Genomic DNA, 20,270 nt, shown 5'->3' with positions numbered 1-20,270 from the left:
CAAGTTTACATTTATGTAATGATTAAAATATGCCAAAACAATGTGATTAATTAAGTCATGGCATTATACGTATTTCACTAAGGTTTTGGATACGAATACATATAGAATAATGTTAATCAATTATAATTGTTAATGGACCGATTATAGTTGATTAAAATAATAGCAGTGATAAATTCAGGCTAAATAAGGAAATTAGAATTTTTCCTGATTTATTTTGACAAACTTGCCTCACAAGTTTTGACAAACTTGCCTAACAAGTTTTCACAAACTTGCCTAACAAGTTTTCACAAACTTGCCTCACAAGTTTTAGCTGCTATAAAAGGGCTGGGTCTCCACAACCTTGAACTCATCATGATCATTCTCCACTGTCTTGCTCCATAAAAGACCAGATATTCTGCCTTCAATTCGTGAGACAGAAACAAGTAAGAGAGAGTTCAAGAGTTGTGGAAGGACTCGCTAGCCAAGTAATTTTGTAGGTTGAGCGTGCGAGCAAGTCAATCAAGCCATCTACATCGATTCCTTCGATATTGCTTGAGAGGCAATAAACGGAAGGCCATAAAGATGGAAAGTAAGTAGTTTCCGCTGTGCTTATTTAATTCTTACATAGATCTAGGTTAAGGTTTTAAGTAAATTAGAAAAACCTGACCAAAAGGGCCAACAAGTGGTATCAGAGCCACTTATGTAAGAATTGCAGTTTTTATTAATTGATCTAGAGAAAGCTTTGTCTTCTTTTAATTTCATTTTTTAATTGCTTTCTATTTTTCATATCGAATTTAATTGTTGCAAAAGGAATTGTTAAAATTTTGCTTTAATCGATTTTTCATGCGGTTTTGAATTAAAATCTTGAATTTGAATCCATTCTTGCGCTTCGTGCGATCTTGGAGAAGTTTTTTTTTTATTTGAGATTTTAATTTTTAATTTGCATAATTTATTGATTTGAGTGAATAAATACGAAAGTGCCCTGATCTGCTTTCAAAAGGATTAATTATGCAACAATTTAAGGTTTTAAATTCGAATTAGAGAAAGTAATTTAGGTTTGAATTTTCGGATCTGGTTATAAAGAATTAATTTGAGGAAGTTATCTTGAAACGGACAGAACCAATAAAAAAAAAAAAGGTTGTTTTTTGTTAACTCTCAAATTTTGTTTTCTCTCGATTCCAGATCTGAAAAATCTGTTAACTCTAGATTATTTTTTCCGGTTACCAGACCTTAGGAGTAGTTGTAAGTAATTGTAATTTAGGTTGTAATAATTATAATTACTATAATTACTATGTATTATGCTACAATTAGCTTAATTATTAGGATTTAGATATTATTTAAAATTGGTATTAACGCTAATTAAGGGTATAATACTAAATTCTGAATTTGATCACAATTAATGCTAATTATGGCATAAAATTATTTAGTATTTTCTAAATAAATTATTGAAGCATTTCTAAAAGGTAATCATTGTAGAAATTGCTAAAGTTCTACTAAAACCTAATAATTATTTTGATGAATATAGTTGACATATAAAATTAGTATATTCTAATTTAAAAGTGCTATAAGATGCTGTATTCTATTTAGGACGAGTAGATTCTATAGGTACGTCCTAGATTAGGATTTAGACATAATTTTGGAACCTAACTAAAGGCGTTTAGGTATACATGTGTTGTTTTCGCATGAGTCAAGCATTGATGTTCGCAAACGAACCATTCTGTGTAAGACAATTGCAAGGATGACTCATGACAAGTTGAAATGACGTGCTGACAATGGACGTGGGTGTTAGCTTTCCCAAAGGAGGGTTGGCGCCTGCTAAGTTGTTTGGTGCATAAGGGTAGTGTATAAAAATAAGTTGCAACACACATGGACTAGCGATGTCTAGAAAAGCATTGGGGGCTTGGAACATAAGCGATCCGTCTGTGATCCTCCTCCCCCCGTTGACTGGCCTGGTCGTTAGTTCATGGATATGTTAATTTGACCCAAAGGTTGATTGACAAAAAGGTTATATGTTTTTACTTTATTCACTATGCCAGAGTGCCTGAAGGTAATGATTGCACCCAAAGGTGTTTCATTACTGAATGGTGTTTTGGCTAAAGATTTAATGAAGAAAATAGTTTTACATAGGCCTTTAGATAGATTTTAGAATTATGATTAAGGATCAAATCGTGACGATTTGTTTCTTTGTTCTTGAATTTTCAGATTTAAACATACTGTCAAATCTAAGTCAGATTAAGCCCCTCATGGGTATGTCTCTTGCTTTAGTTTGTTCTGAAGTTAATTTAAGTTATGTATCAAGATATACTTGGTGGATAGATTCAGGTGCAACGTCCAACATCAGTATATCGATGCAGGGTTGCCTAAGCCATCGCAAGCCAAGTGAGGCGGAGCGCTACGTTTACGTAGGAAATGGCAATAAAGTAGAAGTGAAAAGCATTGGAAAATTTAGATTATTATGTAGGACAGGATTTTATTTAAGTTTTGATGCTTTAGTGGTTCCATCCTTCAGAAGGAACCTAATTTCTATATCTTATTTGGACAAAAATGGTTATGTATGTTCATTTAGTAATGAAAATTTCAGTTTGTGTCAAAATTCTAAGCTTCTTGCTTCTGGTATCCTGTCTTCTTATGATAATCTTTATTTTCTAGATATAGACACTTCACATTCAGAGGCACTGCATATAGATAATAGAAAACGTAAATTAACCTGCGAGAAATCTGCAACATTATGGCACAAACGATTAGGACATATCTCTATAAAAAGGATAGAACGTCTTGTGTCTAATGATATTCTCCAACCTTTAGATTTTACAAACTTAAGTGATTGTGTAAATTGTATAAAGGGAAAACAAACTAATAAACGTAAATATAATGCCAAAAGGTGTAATGACGTTTTAGAATTGATTCATACCGATATATGTGGTCCTTTTCTAAAGGCTACAAGAAATGGTCATCGGTATTTTATCACATTCATAGACGATTATTCAAGATATGGTTATATTTACTTAATAAAAGAAAAGGCGGAAGCATTAGACGTGTTCAAAAAGTTCAAAACGGAAGTTGAGTTACAACTTAACAAACGTATAAAGTCCATTCGTTCTGATTGTGGTGGTGAATACTACGGTCGTTATGATGGATCAGGAGAACAGCGTCAAGGTCCCTTTGCAAAATACTTAGAGGAATGCGGAATTGTGCCTCAGTATACGTTGCCAGGTTCGCCTGCAATGAATGGTGTTGCTGAGCGACGAAATCGCACCCTTAAAGACATAGTGAGAAGTATGATTGCTCGTACAACTCTACCTGAGAATTTGTGGGGAGAAGCCTTAAAGACTGCAGCATACATACTTAATAGAGTGCCTACTAAAGCAGCTAACAAGACCCCTTACGAGTTATGGGTTGGGCGCAAGCCTAGCTTGAATCATTTGAGAGTTTGGGGATGTCCATGTGAAGCTAGGCCTTATAAGCCAAGTGAAAAGAAACTGGACGAAAGGACAGTTAGTTGTTATTTTATAGGCTATTCTGAAAGATCTAGGGGGTATAAATTCTATAATCCAACAGAACATATAGTTTTCGAGTCAGGAAGTGCGAAATTTTTTTGAGGATAATGAGTTTGTGGGGGGAGATATGACAAAAGATAGTATTTTTGAAGAAGAAGAGACGAATGAGAATGAGACTATGGACCAAAGTCCTGGTTTTGTTCAAATTTCGATTACGTTTAGAAATACATCTTTTGATAATGTGCAAACTTCATCATCCCAAATAACTCAATTAGAAACTCAACATGGAATAGAGAACACAAATGGACCTGAATCCAACCCAAACTCTGACATTGCCATGACCAATGTTGATGGCCTAGGGCCTGTGGGAGATTCAGAAGTTGGTAATGATGTTCTTCCCCCTGTTGAAGATCAAGTTGTAAATGAACCTCAAGAAAATCTAGAGCCTGTGCCAATTAGGAGATCTACTAGAGAGAAAAGATCTACACAATCGAAGGATTATGCATATCTTCAAGAACATGAGTTTGACATTGGCATATTTGAAAATGATCCTGTTAATATCAAACAAGCTGTGGAAAGCTCTAACTCTCAAATGTGGATTAATGCCATGAATGAAGAGAAGAAATCTATTATGACAATGACGTTTGGGATATCGTTCCATTACCTAAAGGCAAGAAACCCGTTGGTTGCAAATGGATATTTAAAACTAAACGGCATTCTCCTACTACGTGTTAATGCATTTGGAAGGTCAATTGAATATTACGAATATTGGAAACGATTCTAAAAAGGATTTTCTTTATGTGACTTGAACCAGACCTTAATAATTGTTAAGCCAAGCAATTGCAGATGGGTGTCAGATAAAGGGTCCAGCTCGGTGGGCCATCTGTAGGTGTCAGTAACCCTACAGATGTGGGTTTGATAAAGGGTCCAGCTCGAAAGAACATCTGTAATTGCTACAAGCCCTAATGAGTCGAGTTAAGCCAAAATATGTGTTGTGTTTGAAATTCATCTTGGAAATTCCGTAAACTGTGATTCAAATTGGATTAATTGTTGTCTAGCATTGGCATTCTGTTAATTATGATTATATATATGTTTGAACTGTTATGGTTTGAGTTTTATTGTTGAATATAGAGTTTGATTGCAAGTCCAATAATCTAAACTATGGCAAATTTCGCACTGAGAATTTATTCTCACCCCCACCCTTTGGGTTACTTTACAGGTACTGGTGCGACTGATTCCAGAGAGGCACGAGAGTAGTAGGCCTTAGTAGCTTACCACTTGATAACCCTAGATATATTTTGTTTTATAGATTTAGGGTAGGCCTCATGGTTGGTATCCGGATGTGATACTTTTGTTGTATTATTTACTGTCCAGACTGTGTACTCTGATTTTATATTAGAAACTTGTTTCTATTGCTTGTTGCTGTGTTTGAACTGTGTAATTGCCTTGTAAGCATACACGGCGTTGTATGCTTACGGCGGGGGACTGTTACGACCGTTGCCGCGGGGTGTGATAGTGACTACGTGCCGTGCTGTGACTAGATCTTTCAGATCTTTCTTGTGATGTGCCATATAATGTCAAAGTTTCAAAAGACACGCCACGGAACACATGAATCACACACATAACTAACAAGTGTCCCATACTGTTTCGTACCGTTCCGTACTGTTTCATATTGTTCTGTGCCGTAATCATACCATTTCGTAATAAAACGGACTCCCCCATGTCTTTTTTTCTCACTCTACGCATAACACATAATGTGAAAGTTTGATTGGTGGGATCCAGGTTTATTCTTAAATTATTCTAAAGTTTAACGCATGTTGGAATTGAGTGGTTCCCAAAAGTAGAACTAGTATATTTTTGAGTTCACTAAATTTTATGTGAATTCAACTATTCGGAATAGTTTTGAATGATGTCATCATCAAAATTCATCACTTGTATATATTAATTTAATATAAAATCAAACGGTCAAATTTAAATAATTTATAAATTAATTTTAATATATTTATTTTTTGAATATTTTTTAACCATTTAACTCTATATAAAATTAATTAAAAAATTTTAAATTTTCACTTGCAGACACATCATCATAAAGTAGGATTTCAACAGTTCAAATTCATCATTTAAAACAAATCTAATATATTTTAAAGTCGTATTCACAAATAAGCTTAATAAACTTAAAAACACTCTAGTTTTACTCGGTTCCAAAAATTAATGGTAACAATCAACGGGAAACCATTTGTCAAACTAACAATTGGGTCCCAGTTGGGAGAAGCTACTAATAAGAATAAAAGGAAACATAAATTTCAATGCATAGTTTCTAGCAGTACAAGAGTGGGACTCATGGACTGAAAAACTGAGGCATGTACCGAAAATTAAGAGAGAAAGAAAAAGAGAAAAGCCAAAAAATGGACAATTATTTTGAATAAAAAGGACAATTAGACTTGAAAATTCAACTAGTCAAATTTAAATAATTTATAAAATAAATTTAATACATTTATTTTTTGAATATTTTTTAACCATTTGACTCCATATAAAATTAATTTGAAATTTTAAAATTTTCACATGCAGACGCATCATCGTAAAGTAGGATTTCAACAGTTTAAATTTATTATTTAAAACTAATCTAATATACTTTAAAGTCGTATTCACAAATAAGCTTAATAAACTTAAAGACACTCTAGTTTTACTTGGTTCCCAAAATTAATGGTAACAACCAACGGAAAAGAAACACATTTGAATATTGAGATCTCAGCTTCACTCACGAGTGTAGAACCCGCATGATAATTAATGATAACCAATAATAAATAATAAATAATAATATTGTTGACTGACTTTACATACCTAAAATTATTATTGCAAATGTGGTTACTTGACAAATTAGAGCTCCCAACTACCTTGTTGTCTAATGTCTAATGAATAAATAATAATTATTTAAACTTGATTTGACTTGACTTGCTAATATCATGATTTAGACCTAGATGCCGACTACTTGACAAAACAAGCATTGGAAGTTGATCCACCTAAACCCTAAACCCTGAATTAAATAGGTGTCAAAAATTCGTGATTCAGGAATATTTCGTTGAGTAATCTTCATGTATAGTGTTAATCATATATAGTACCTAATTGGATTATTACTAATTAGTTTCCCTATTTAATTCAGAAGAACCAATAGTCAAAATTCATTAATTAATATTGTTTCAGATAAAAACACGGGAAAGATCAACCAACAAATTAAATTATATGGAAAACATGTTAAGCATTTGATCTGATCGACGATTTGAATTTCGAAATCACAAAAACTTGCTATAATGAAGTGCTCTATGCCAACGTTCACGCTCATATTTTGCCACTTTAAAGTTCAAACAGTTGATCCGAACCGTTCAACTTGATTGCAATATTATATTGTGCTGGAAGACCAAATCTTACATTTTTTAATTTTTTTTTACTATTCTTTTGGAATTTTTTCAAATGTCTGCATTTTTTGTCTAATTTCTACCATCCTGGTCCGATACTGGTCATTATTCGACTGAAACAGAATGAACTATGCACATCCATTAATTGTGTACCCGTGATTAATCAGCACAAAGAACAACCACGGAGCCCTACCTCAGGAATTGAACTAAGGGAAACACAATTTAAAAATATTAATGAACTAACAAGACGTCCAAATGTTATTTCTTATGATGAGATGTCGAGTACATCAGAGTTTAGTGGGGCATATGAAGATATTAACAATCATTCATTTGAGTCTACAATGTCTTCTTTTTTTTATTCCGGACAACAATATTCTCATTTTTATCATAATAGTTAACACATAAGACAATGAAGTGATCTAGCCAGCACAACATAGTTTATAACAGTGAAAGAGTGTGTTTTTTTTCTAAACATACTTAGTGTAAAACAAACTTCTAGCCAAAAAGTCAGATTTTCGGAGTAGAATCGGCCGGGACGTACGTACCGATTCCGATACCGATACAGATTTTTCCTTCTATGCTAAATTTCAAGTTGAATATATAAAGCTTTGACCGGTTTGGATCTGATGTGGCTATCATTCATGTCCAAATTTAAATCGGATGTATCTTCAATACACATCGCGTCACAGAATATGTCAAGATAGATTTCCAGGAAAAAAAAAGAAAAAGAAGAAAAAAAAAGAACATTCTCGTACTATGTCCAGGAAGTCCATGTTGACTTATATTGATTTCGAATTGCCGTCACTTGTGGATCTAGAAATCTAATTATTCATTAATTCTACGTCTAATATGCCTAAACCACCTTGGTTTTCTTCCTACAAACATTTTCCCACGCTATACCAAACAATATTTCTTTCTTACAGAGCTAGTACCATACCAGATCAGAAAGCGTTTTGCTAAGCTGATCTATATTTTTTTTTTAACCCTAGGTGACATTCTATAGAAAACTAACCAGTAAAGAGGAACGACAGATATTAAGTCTGTTTTATAATTTCACCCGTCTTCCAATAGACAATAATTTTCTTTCCATCGCTGTAATTTATTCCAAATTTTGTCAATTAGAAACATTTCAATCCTCTACCCCAAAGTTAAGTTTGTTTGTTAAATAAGTATTTCTGATATTGAAGGCGTGAGGAACGGACAAATAAGATTATTGATCAAACAAGCAAAAAAATTTGAACAAACCAAACTGTACTTACACACAACACTCATAATTTATTTTATTGCGGACCTGCTTCATGGACTAAGGATCCATATGATACATATATATAAAACAAAGACAAACAATGGAAATCATGATTAGGATTGATGAATTCCTAACATGGAATCCGCACTAGAATTATAAGTAGTACAGACATAACACCCATCTCTCTCTGGAAACGATCTTCTCAGGGAGTATGGCTTATTTTCACATAGTTATATTTATATATGGCCTTCAAACCCAGCGATCTCAGATGTTACCAGTACCAGTTGAACCATCAGTGTCACCAGCCTACGTAATGAAAAGAATCAACAAGATATAGAGGATCAGTTACATTATCATGAGGATTTACATCCAAAATGTTTGATTATATCCATGTACATATATAAAGTAAAATTAAAAAAAAAAGGTTTCTCAAAAATAACTAAATTAATCGATTAATAAAACACTTTGGGCCTTCCTTTCAAGAAAAAAGAATCTTAATAAAGCATTAGCATGCAATTAAAATGTTCCCACTTGAAACATATCGCAAGACCATTGATTTTGGGTATCTATCATGGTTCCGAAAATCGGAATCGGAATTGGACTCGGTCACTTGACCATGAAATCAGAATCGGATGAATCGGTCAGAATCGGGTGAATCGGATCAGTAACTCGGATTTTTTTGGCAGAAGCATGTTTTGCACTAAAATAATAGAAAAAAATTAGTAAATACAATATTTTCTATAAGAAAAAAGGACTAAATATATACAAGAAAAATAAAGGACGAAAAGGAAACATAAAAATATAGAAAGCATGAAAAATTAATTCAAAAGCATATGCACAAATTGCTAAAAACTATTGAAATGGACGGGTCCAGTGCTAACTGAAATGGAGAGTAACAGGAAACAGTGGAGGCAGTTCTAAGTTAATCATTAAATGTTACAAGTGGCCCCCATCTCTCCAAATAGCTTTTTGTAGCTCCGGGTGCACAATGGACCATATTTTTATTCAATATCTGTACATAACAAACTAGTAGACCAAGTCTATTTAAGGGAATCTATTTTCTTTTCTCCTCCAGAGCTCTTTCTTCCCAAATTGAACTTTCTTTCCAACAAACTAAATTTGACGCAAAGGAAACAGGCAAAATTGGCTCTTCAGGGAGAGAATCGACTTGAAATCGGACCAAAAATCGGATAACTCGGCCGAGTCAACCCCTATTCAACCGAGTTTCGATGAAAAAATCGCATGAGCATGAAACTCGGATAAAACTCGGCCCGGTCCCGTCCGATTCCGAGTTGACTCGGCCGAGTTCACTCGGAATCGGCCGATTTTCGGAACCATGTACTATCTATCTAAACTATCAAAAGTGTGAACCAGATGAGACTTTAATCATCAACCACAAAAAAGATGTCAGACCTACATATAATAGAACATATCGCAAGACCGGAATTATAAATACGAGTGCAAATGTAAAACCAAGAAAAACAAAACAACATAACGTTATCTGCATTTTATAATCTAACGGTGATCTTATTTCCTATAACTTAATTACTGATTATTTCAGTTTAAGTCAAAAAAGAAAAATTCATACCTTAACGTAAACTCCAAGTGCATCAATACGGTTTTCAGAGCGTCCATGGAAACCAATAATTTTACCATTAATCGCTGGAAGTGAAAATTCTTTTCCCACTTTAGTACCATATGCATATGGTTCAATAGTCTCGCTTGTCTCAAATGAAAGTGCCTTCAGACCATTCCATCCATCATCAATAGTACTACCGTAGTAACCTTTTACAGAGGTAATGTACTCATCAGGTTGAAGAGTGAACTACAAGACCAATAGCATATAATAAATATCATAAATTAACTATACTTTTAGTGGCTACGTTATTCAGTTTTCGTTACCTTAGAAGTCGAATTGGTACAACTATCAATACCTGTTCAAATGGTCCTGGTAAAATAGGATAACATGTTTTGTTTTCCACTTCATTCTTCTTCTGTTATTATCCCGTAATAGATCAATATGGTTAATTTGCATTACCAAGACGCAAGAGTTCACATTTTTCACTCAAAAAGTTCAAATCTATTAGTATAGAAATGCAAACAGGTGGTACCTCTCCCAGTTCTCCAAGTGGTATGCCCCAAGTAACGGTCTCCGCATGGTCATCAACTATGTATGTTATAGTAATAGCATTAATATAAGGGCTATGGTAAACACGGATCGCAACAATGTGAGTGCTCTTATTAGTAGCTCTCGGTTGCCCACCATCTCCGCCGCAAGGCCCGGCCTTGAATATCGTCTTCAATATATCAACAAAATCCGCAAAAAATAATTTTAGAAGATGATTAATAAATTAGAAGTATTTCTCGCTAATTAGTTTTTGAACACTCATTTTCTATAGAAAACCAATATTTTGACCATTGTATACAAAAAAGTTAGGACGTACCATTTCTAGGAAGATTAGAGCACACTAGTGAAGATGGAATTATCACCGCGTTTGTTGATTTTGTGGGTGTGTAGGCTAGAGGATCATGGAGGAGTATATATATATACCACGAGATGTTCCAACTTTTCAGATTTGTCCATTTCAAACTTATAATTTGCATGATCTTTATTCAGAAGAGGATACATGTACAAATACAAATAATTATATGTATCCATTAATATAAATGTTGGAGGCCACTTGTTAATATATTATGTTCTAATTAAATTAATCTCTCTTGCCCAAGTGTCCAAGCACTGTAACTGTTACTGTTACTCTTGCTTACATAATACGTAACAATTAGATAATTGAAAAAAAAAACTTCAACCATTACATTGAGGAATAGCCAGAATGCATGTATAAAAAGCCATTAAAATAATTTATATTTTAACATTAATTATAAGCCTCGTCTATTCTTTCTTAAATGTAAAATCCATCATTATATATACGATTCTGAGACTTCCCCAATATATGAAATCAATGATATTTAAAGGAATTATCAACTAATACTTAATTGCGTGTGATTTGATTGTGAGATTTTTTAAATTTCCAACAACATACTTCAAATTTTGTTTTTAATTTTTAACCTATTTAAATTAATTTAAAAAGGTGTAATTTAAATAATTAGTAGAGTGGGCAAAAAAATTATTCCAGACCGTCCAAAATAGCAGGATAAAAATCGTAGCAAAGTACTATAATTTCTTCCTATGGTTCGTGCTGGCATCACCACATGCGCCTAAGGCATGACAACAGCATGTATAATCCAAATGACATCACCACATGCACCTTAGGCATGACAACAGCATGTATAATCCAAATGGCGCATGCGAAGGGATAAGGCCATCGACCATTGTTGCATGTTAAATATCTTGGCACTCTTGTGGGAGACATCCTACAAGCTTGATAATGAGAATTTTTTATCGAGTAGAACTAGGGTGTTCTTAAGTTCACCAAATCTCTTGGTGAGCTCAAGTCTAAAACCCGTTTAATTGGTTTCAAAGAACGAATCCGAACAATTGAGATCCGCCTACTTTACGAGTGATGTGTCTACATGTGAAAATTTTAAACATTTGAATTAATTTAGTTTAAAGTCAAGCGGACAAAATTAGAAGTTTATTAAATTAATTTTATTGCATTTATTTTTTGAATATTTGTTGAATTATGGATGTATATACAAGTGTAATGTTGAATATTGAATACTGTTTTCGGTATGTTGTAATTGTTGAATGCGTATTGAACATTTCTTGAATAATGAATGTATATGAATGTGTAATATTGTATATTTAATGGCAAGTAAATATGAATCAAGCAGTACATAGTCATACATAACCTTTTATGACCTAAAATTTATTTATGTCTTCAATTTATTTGGGGACATGTATGGGTTACAACACATCACATAACCTTTCATGCACTGCCACATGACCATTTTTACACTGCTGAGTGTTGTAATTTGCTAATAAACAAATTTCTTGTTGAATTATTTGTAATAATAGTATTTCGTATGTAAATGTATATGTATTTTGAATAATGAATTGTGGACGTGTATATGCATGTTGAATATTTGTTGAATTACGGATGTATATATAAGTGTAATATTGAATATTGAATATTGTTTTCGGTATGTTGTAATTGTTGAATGCATATTGAATATTCCTTGAATGATGGATGTATATGAATGTGTAATATTGTATGGTTAATGGCAAGTAAATATGGATCAAGCAGTACACATTCATGCACGGTTCTACCAAAATCAACTGTGTACAAAGAGTAACATACATTGTTGTTATAAAGCAACAGTATATTATCCCGTTGAATTATACACTATTCCTATCGAGGAACTGTGTATATAATGTTAGAAATGTACTAATAGACCAGAATATTTTAAGCCATATTAATAGTTAAAATTGAATTAGGTCTTATTGGGCTGGGCCAGGATTATTGTTCTCATCTGATCTAGTCTGATATAATCAGATCATATAATGTTTTCTGAATAGGTGCAATGAGATGGTGCGATTGAACAGATGCATACTATTATAAATATACATGTAGAGTTTGGATTTTGGGGTTGTTCCAGAAATTATGTTCATTATTCTTAAAGAAAATGTAAGAGAAAAGGAAGAGCAAAAGACAGGACTTTCAGATCGGTACCGATTGATTGTTGATTTTTGACTTGTTCGAGTAGGAACTGATAGAGACGTGACTGCTATGCTGTTGTGTGGATCTGACACGTGAAGGAAAGGAAAAGAAGGTTGCTGCTAGGACTCAAATTCTCTGCGAATTCTCGGTTGCGCGTCTAGTGGTAAACTCTATATTAATCTTGGAATTAATTTTATAAATGGATTCTGGTTTTCGGATATTGAACAAATCTTGAACCGATTCGAATTGTTACACTATAACCTATCCGAAATTCCTTTATATAACCCTTGCTATCACACACACTTACCCTTCCTGTGTAAGAAAGGTTATGTTTTAGCGTTTTGTCTGGAGATCTGACACTGTCTTCTTTGATTAACTATGTATATAAAGGATATAGACAAACAGTTTTGAACTGTGTACAATTTAACAACATTTTCATACATGTTGCGTACGTACACTGTTGCGGAACTGTCATTGTCAGCATTTTTAACAATGTATTGTTGTCTTTTTGTAGTAGTGTTGATCGACGAGAACAGTATGAAAATAAGTAGTATAATACTTTTCGAACTCTATTATATTTTAATTTGTTGTTTTTACTAAGTTATATGTCAATAATTTTAATACATATGTATATTGTTCTTACTTCGAAATTTACCAAACAAATGGGGATGCTTGCTCAATAAAGAAGTCTGATTCTAGCTACATCAATTACTTCAGCTTAATTTAGTGAGAAATTGATAAAGACTTAATGACATATTAGAAATATAAAATTATGGCCATGCTCCCATATTCTAATTAATAAAAGGAAACACATTCGAATATATTGAGATCGCAGCCTCACACACAAGAGTATAGAACCTGCATGATAATTAATGATAACCAATAATAAAATCATTATTGTTGACTGACTTCACATACATAAAATCATTATTGCAAACGCGGTCTTTTTTTTCTAATGAAATTGCAAACGCGGTTACTTGACAAATTAGCGCTCCCAACTACCTTGTTGTCTAATGAATAAATAATAATTATTTAAACTTGATTTGACTTGACTTGCTTATATCATGATTCAGACCTAGATGCCGACTACTTGACAAAAACAAGCATTGGAAGTTCATCCAAATTTTTGGTATACATAGGGTTTTCTTTGTTTTCAGTAAAATATGACTTTCTTTGTTCAACACATTTTTTTGAACCAATCAATATAACCAGATTCAGAGTTCTAAACATTTCGTAGTAAGAGTTCCTAATAAACACAAGTGGATAGAAAGATATGAGATCATGAAATTATTGATATAAAGGTTTTGGGTCTTCTCAATAAAATGAAAAGCAATTGCTCATACAGTTCAATCCAAAAAATGCCTGATTTCAAATGTGCTGTTAATTTTGAAATTCTTCGATAGTTTTGAGGCTGATACTTAATTACTATAAAAATAACTATAACTGCTTTACAAGCATGTGACTTTTATCTTTTTCTTACGAGTTCTTCATCCTTCTTGCACTTCATTTCGAGTCTCTGCTTGTGGCGTAACCGTAGAATGTCCTGAAGGGCATTTATGTCATTTCCTAAGATAGCCTGAGCTAGTTGCGGATCATTCTGCAAGTGTATCAAAGTTAGAAATTCATATTCAGCTGGGAAAACTTCATAAAAAGTCATGGCAGGTAGCATGAATTAAGATTAGGTAAGGTACCGTAAAAAATATCTGCTTGAGGGTTTACAGCCAGGGGCGGATCCATAAAGGCTCTGAACAACTAATCTGAATTCCAATTTCAGATTAGTTTTTACACTTGCCTACCTCTGAAATTGGAATTTTTTTTAGGCCCAGTATATATTTGCTTCAGTGCCTACCCCTGATTCAACACTGTGCCTAACCCTGGCCCAAAGAAAAATAAATTGCAAGGCCCATTCTACTGCGCTGGAGAGAAATTTGATCTGCTACTTTTTGTTTTCGCTGCTTGATTAAAAAAAGATAACTTTGCATCTTCTGATACGCTTAACAGAGCAAAATAAAAGAAATTACTTCATTTGCTACTTTTTGCTGCTGGGACGAGAGAGTAAAAATAAAAAAAGACTTAATTTCCTAATTCTTGTTTGCTGCTGAGAGTGAGAGAGCAAAACAAAAAAAGAAGACCTCGCTTGTTCACTGGAGAAAGAAAAAGACCTCCGTTTGGTGGAGAAAGAAAGGAGTCAAAGGACCTCCGCCCTTCGCCTCAACATGCGAACATGCTAGAGAGAAAGGTAAATGCTTGGTAAATGCTTAAGGCGAACACGCGAACACGCCCTTCGCCCTTCGCCCTTCGCCTCCGCCTCGGCCCTTAAGCTTGATAAATGCTTAAGGCATGTGAAACGATGGCTTAAAAACTTAGGTAAGCTTAAAAAAGGCAGACAAAAGAAGCACTAAGGAGGTGGCAATAAGCTTGATAAAGGAGTACCTGTTCGGTAAGCTTAAGACTCCTTAGAGTACTAAGGAGCTCTAAGTCATGGTTGCCGAACACTACCCTCGAGATTTCAATTGACAAAGGAAATGCATTTCACTAAAATTAAAAAACTTATAAGATATATTCTATCACTGGAGAATACTAATCCATAGTTAGTATTGGTAATGCTATAATTTGTCTTTTCTAATCCTTTGTTTGATTCAAAATTCATTATTAATGCAATTACTTCTCTAGATATTGCTTTTTATGAATAGGTTTTGCTTTAATCAATGGCCAAAATCTAGTTTCATACCAGTACAAATCTAGTTCTTAATATCACTTAAATTGGTCTTATCAGAAAGTTTCATACCAGTATAAATAGGGTTTATAGAGAGAGGGAGATTGGTACGGATTCATCGGAATCGACGTCGAGCGAGATGAATTGTTCGTCGGTGGTCATGACCGTGATCTTCATCTCTTCTTCTTCTCTCCAATTGATGACTCAAATCAAACGCAGAGAAGGGAGAAATTGTTGGATTGGGTACAATTTGGAGCGGTCAACTAATATTTTTGCTTGTGAAGTGGGGTAACGTAAAGAAGGAGAGCAATCGTCGTCTAAAAAGCTGGTATCTTTTTTTTGAATAATTATTTATGTACCCGCGCTACAGTACCCGCACAGTACCCATGCTACAATAACTGCATTTAGAGGAATAATGTATTATGGTCCCAACTAATTATATTGTGTCCACTAATTATTATTCTAAAAAGATATTATATAGTCTCAACTAATTATTATTCTAAAATTCCAGCAGCACCATTTCAAAGCCTCGGCACTAATTCCGCGTCAACATTTATCTAACAAAAATAGTTGACCTCATAAAAATAAATACTTCAGTGCATAGATATAAATACTTTCAATACTTAGATATTAATATTTTCAGTGTCATATGTAAAAAGAGAAAGGATCCAATTACAACATTATGGCAGTTTAGGTCTCCACAAGCAGTTATGTAAAAATTACAACATTGTTTACTATATAGATATAAATATTTGTGTTCTTTGAACTATATACTTCAAGATTTGACTATTAATATTAAAAAAAAGTTACAGATCTGGAACAGTTGCGTTTCTCACAAGCAATTATGGCAGTTTAGGTGCGAGTACGACATTAGAAATTTCAAAAAAAAGTGCGGGTACGATTATTTAAAAATAATTAATTTATCATTTACATTGTTTACTATATAGATATAAATATTTTTGTTCTTTGGACTACATACTTCAAGATTTGACTATTAATATTAAAAAAAAAGTTACCGATCTTAAGTGCAGTTAAAGCAGTTTGGTCCCCACAAACAGTTATGGCAGTTTAGGTGCGGGTACTGTGCGGGTATTGTAGCGCGGGTACTCATATCAGCTTCCCTTTTTTTTTACGGTGGGTTAATTTAAGTTCAAGTGTAGTTTATTTATCAAAGCGACCAAAGTGGGTAATTCATATTACATAAGGTAACAGAATATTTATGTTTAGATCAAGATCGTCCAATCATTCTACCTCGATGCTGATTGATCCGAATCTGATCGAACGGTCCGGATCTAAACATAAATATTCTGATACCTCGGAGGATATGGACTCCCAATTTGGGATGCCTATTTTTACTTTCTTTTTTTCATTTGAATCCGTCTGATTTGGGAATTCATATCACCTGTGTTAACTCAAATTTTGAGGTTAGATCCGGACCATGATCTGTTTTAGCATGAATATTAAACGGGTCGGATTAGCCTGGTTGACAATGTTCAAGGATCAGTTAGTTAGTCAGGCCTTAGACTCGTACCAAATTCAATCATATCCAGTCCATTGTCAAATCTTTGTAAAGCCGTTCTATTCATATCAATATTCGTACAGATTACTTTAAGATACATACATATCAAGTATTAGCAAATCTTGATGCGGATCAACAGTTCTGATTGGAATTTGGATCTGGTACAATATCCAATTGAGTAGAAATAGTAAAAAAAAATAGTAAAAATTATAAATTTTATCCCCATACATATTTTAGTAAAAATATCATGTTGATCGCTCGGATCAACAATTTGGACATTGAAAACGAAGATATAAAATATGAAGTATGATGAGTTATGAAAAATATGAGGTATTGGAATTCTACAAATTGAAGATATACTTCCTGGAGACGCATAGCACAATCTATGAGAAATTTCCAGATTACACCCAATTCTCATTTTTCTTTTTCTTCCGATTAGCTCTTCTTCATAAATAATCTTCTGTAAATCTTTTCTTTGTTTATTCCAACGGTTATATGACCTAAAGTTGTATAAATAGAATAGAATAGAATAGAATGAGGAGGGTTCCAATATCTCATATTTGCCATACTTCATTATGTCTCATGTTTTATATATATTTTTTCGAAGCCCAACTATCGATCCAAACCGCTCAACATGATATTCAAATTCAACGACTGTGATTCATCCATACACAATATGCGCTGCAATCTTTTGATTGACAATAAAATAATTCACATCCTCTGCATTAATGTATCATTTGAATTAATTTCGATATCGTACTATTAGAATTTGGTCCAATCCGATCCACGCCTACAAGAATTCGTATCACCTAAGAGCATCTACTTAGTCAAATTAAACTAAACTTTTGATTAAACTTCACTGCCTCTAAAGAGGTGACATCATACATATTTATAGTAAAAGAAATAAATGTTCTCCTAATAAAAACTCACTCAGTCAAATTTATAACTATAATGTTTAATTGCTTACAAGACTCCTAGAAGAGCACCCAAAATTAATCACTATAATATTTAATTGCTTCGAAGACCACCCACCCATGCATGCATCTACTAAGTCAAAGTATTATTTAATAAAGACCTATGCCATTGAATATGGAACTAAATTTCAAGTTGAATATATAAATCTTTGACCGGTTTGTATCTGATGTGGCTATCGTTCATGTCCGATTTAAATCAGATGTGTCGTCATAGAATATCTCAAGATAGATTTCCAGAAAAAAGAAAAGAAAAAAAACATTCTCCGTCACTTGTGGATCTGGAAATCTAATTAATTATTCATTAATTCTACGTCTAATATGTCTAAACCACCTTGGTTTTCTTCGTACAAACATATTCCCACGCTATACCAAACAATATTTCTTTCTTACAGAGCTACCACCATACCGAAGAAAGCGTTTTGCTAAGCTGATCTATATTCTTTTGTTTAACCCTAGGTGACATTCTATAGATAGCTCTCAGCAGTAAAGAGAAACAACGACAGATATATATTAAGACTGTTTTATAATTTCACCCGTCTTCCAATAGACAATAATTTTCTTTCCATCTCTGTAATTCATTCCAAATTTTGTCAATTAGAACATTTCAATCCTCTACCCTAAAGTTAAGTTTGTTTGTTAAATAAGTATTTCTGATATCGAAGGCGTGAGGAACGGAGAAATAACATTATTGATCAAACAAGCAAAAAAGTTCAACTTCATGAACAAACCAAACTGTACTTACACACAACACTCATAATTTATTTTATTGAGGACCAGCTTCATGGGCTAAGGATCCATATCATACATAGATATAAAACAAAGATAAACAATGGAAATCATGATTAGGATTGATGAATTCCTAACATGGAATCCGCAGTAGAATTATAAGTAGTACAGAGATAACACCCATCTCTCTCTGGAAACGATCTTCTCAGGGAGTTTGTCTTATTTTCACATATCTTTATTTATATATGGCCTAAAACAGTCATGGCCTAAAAACCCAGCGATCTCAGAAGCCAGTACTAGTTGCACCACCAGTGCGACCATCCTACGTAATCAAAAGAATCAACAAGATATAGAGGATCAGTTGCATTTTGATGACGATTTACATCCAAAATGTTTGATTATATCCATGTACATATATAAAGTAACATTTTAATAAAAAGGTTTCTCCAAAATAATTAAATTAATCAATTAATAAAACACTTTGGGCCTTCCTTTTCAAGAAAAAAGAATCTTAATAGACCATTAGCATGCAATTAAAATGTTCCCACTTGAAACATATCGCAAGACCATTGATTTTGGTTACCTATCTAAACTATCAAAAGTGTGAACCAGATGATACTTTAATGATCAAGCACAATAAAGATGTCAGACCTACATATTGACCGGAATTATTACGAAGTCCAGATAAATACGAGTGGAAATGTAAAACCAAGAAAAACAAAGCAACATAACGTTATCTGCATTTTATAATCTAACGGTGATCTTATTTCCCACAACTTAATTACTTATTATATTTCGGTTAAGTAATTAAAAAAAGAAAAAAATAATTATAACTTTACATACCTCAATGTAAGCTCCAAGTGCATCAATAAGTGTTTCAGCGCGTCCATGGAAACCAACAATTGTACCCTTATTCTTTGGAAGTTTAAAATCTTTACATGCCGAGTCATGAATACCAATTTTATGGCTAGTCTTGCTTGTCACAAATGTAAGTTCCCTCACAAGATTTGCACCACCAACTTCAGAAGGCCCACCGTAATAACCATTTACAGATTTAATGTACTCACCATCGTCAAGTTTAAACTACAAGACCAATAGCATATAATAAATATCATAAATTAACTATACTTTTAGTGGCTACGTTATTCAGTTTTTCATTACCTTAGAAGTCGAATTGGTACAACTATCAATACCTGTTCAAAGGGTCCTGGTAAAATAGGATAACATGTGTTTTGTTTTTCACTTCATTCTTCTTCTGTTATTATCCCGTAATAGATCAATGTGGTTAATTTGCATTACCAAGACTCAAGACTTCACATTTTTCACTCAAAAAGTTGAAATCTATTAGTATAGAAATGCAAAAAGGTGGTACCTCTTCCGGAGTTCCTCCTCCTCCGCCCCACTTAACGTGATTCGGAACGCCATGAACTTCGTAGTATATAGTAATAGAATTAAAATAACCACTAGTACCCTGAGTTGTGTAGGCAACACAGATCCTACTAATGCTACTGAAATAATCCAGACTGACAGGTTCCCCACCATCTCCGCCGTAAGGCCCTTCCTTAGTTCTCGCCTTCAATA

At 33.4% G+C, this 20,270-nt stretch overlaps 1 protein-coding gene across 1 annotated transcript in view; it reads right to left on the bottom strand.

Annotated features, from left to right (window-relative positions):
* Positions 1-15,708, bottom strand: part of DDI1 (ubiquitin family protein) — a 103,542-nt gene extending 87,834 nt beyond the window's left edge. The window contains exon 1 of the mRNA XM_078298157.1: positions 15,582-15,708. Coding sequence (XP_078154283.1) covers positions 15,582-15,647 — 66 coding nt within the window. The 5' untranslated portion in view covers positions 15,648-15,708. The remainder of the gene's footprint in view (positions 1-15,581) is intronic.
* Between the last annotated feature and the right edge of the window lie 4,562 nt (positions 15,709-20,270).

Source organism: Carex rostrata, chromosome 35 (genome assembly GCF_964058835.1).
Source record: "Carex rostrata chromosome 35, lpCarRost1.2, whole genome shotgun sequence".
Classification (NCBI taxonomy): Eukaryota; Viridiplantae; Streptophyta; class Magnoliopsida; order Poales; family Cyperaceae; genus Carex; species Carex rostrata.
The sequence above is the reverse complement of the archived record's forward strand: the minus strand, read 5'-3'. Positions and strand labels throughout refer to the sequence as shown.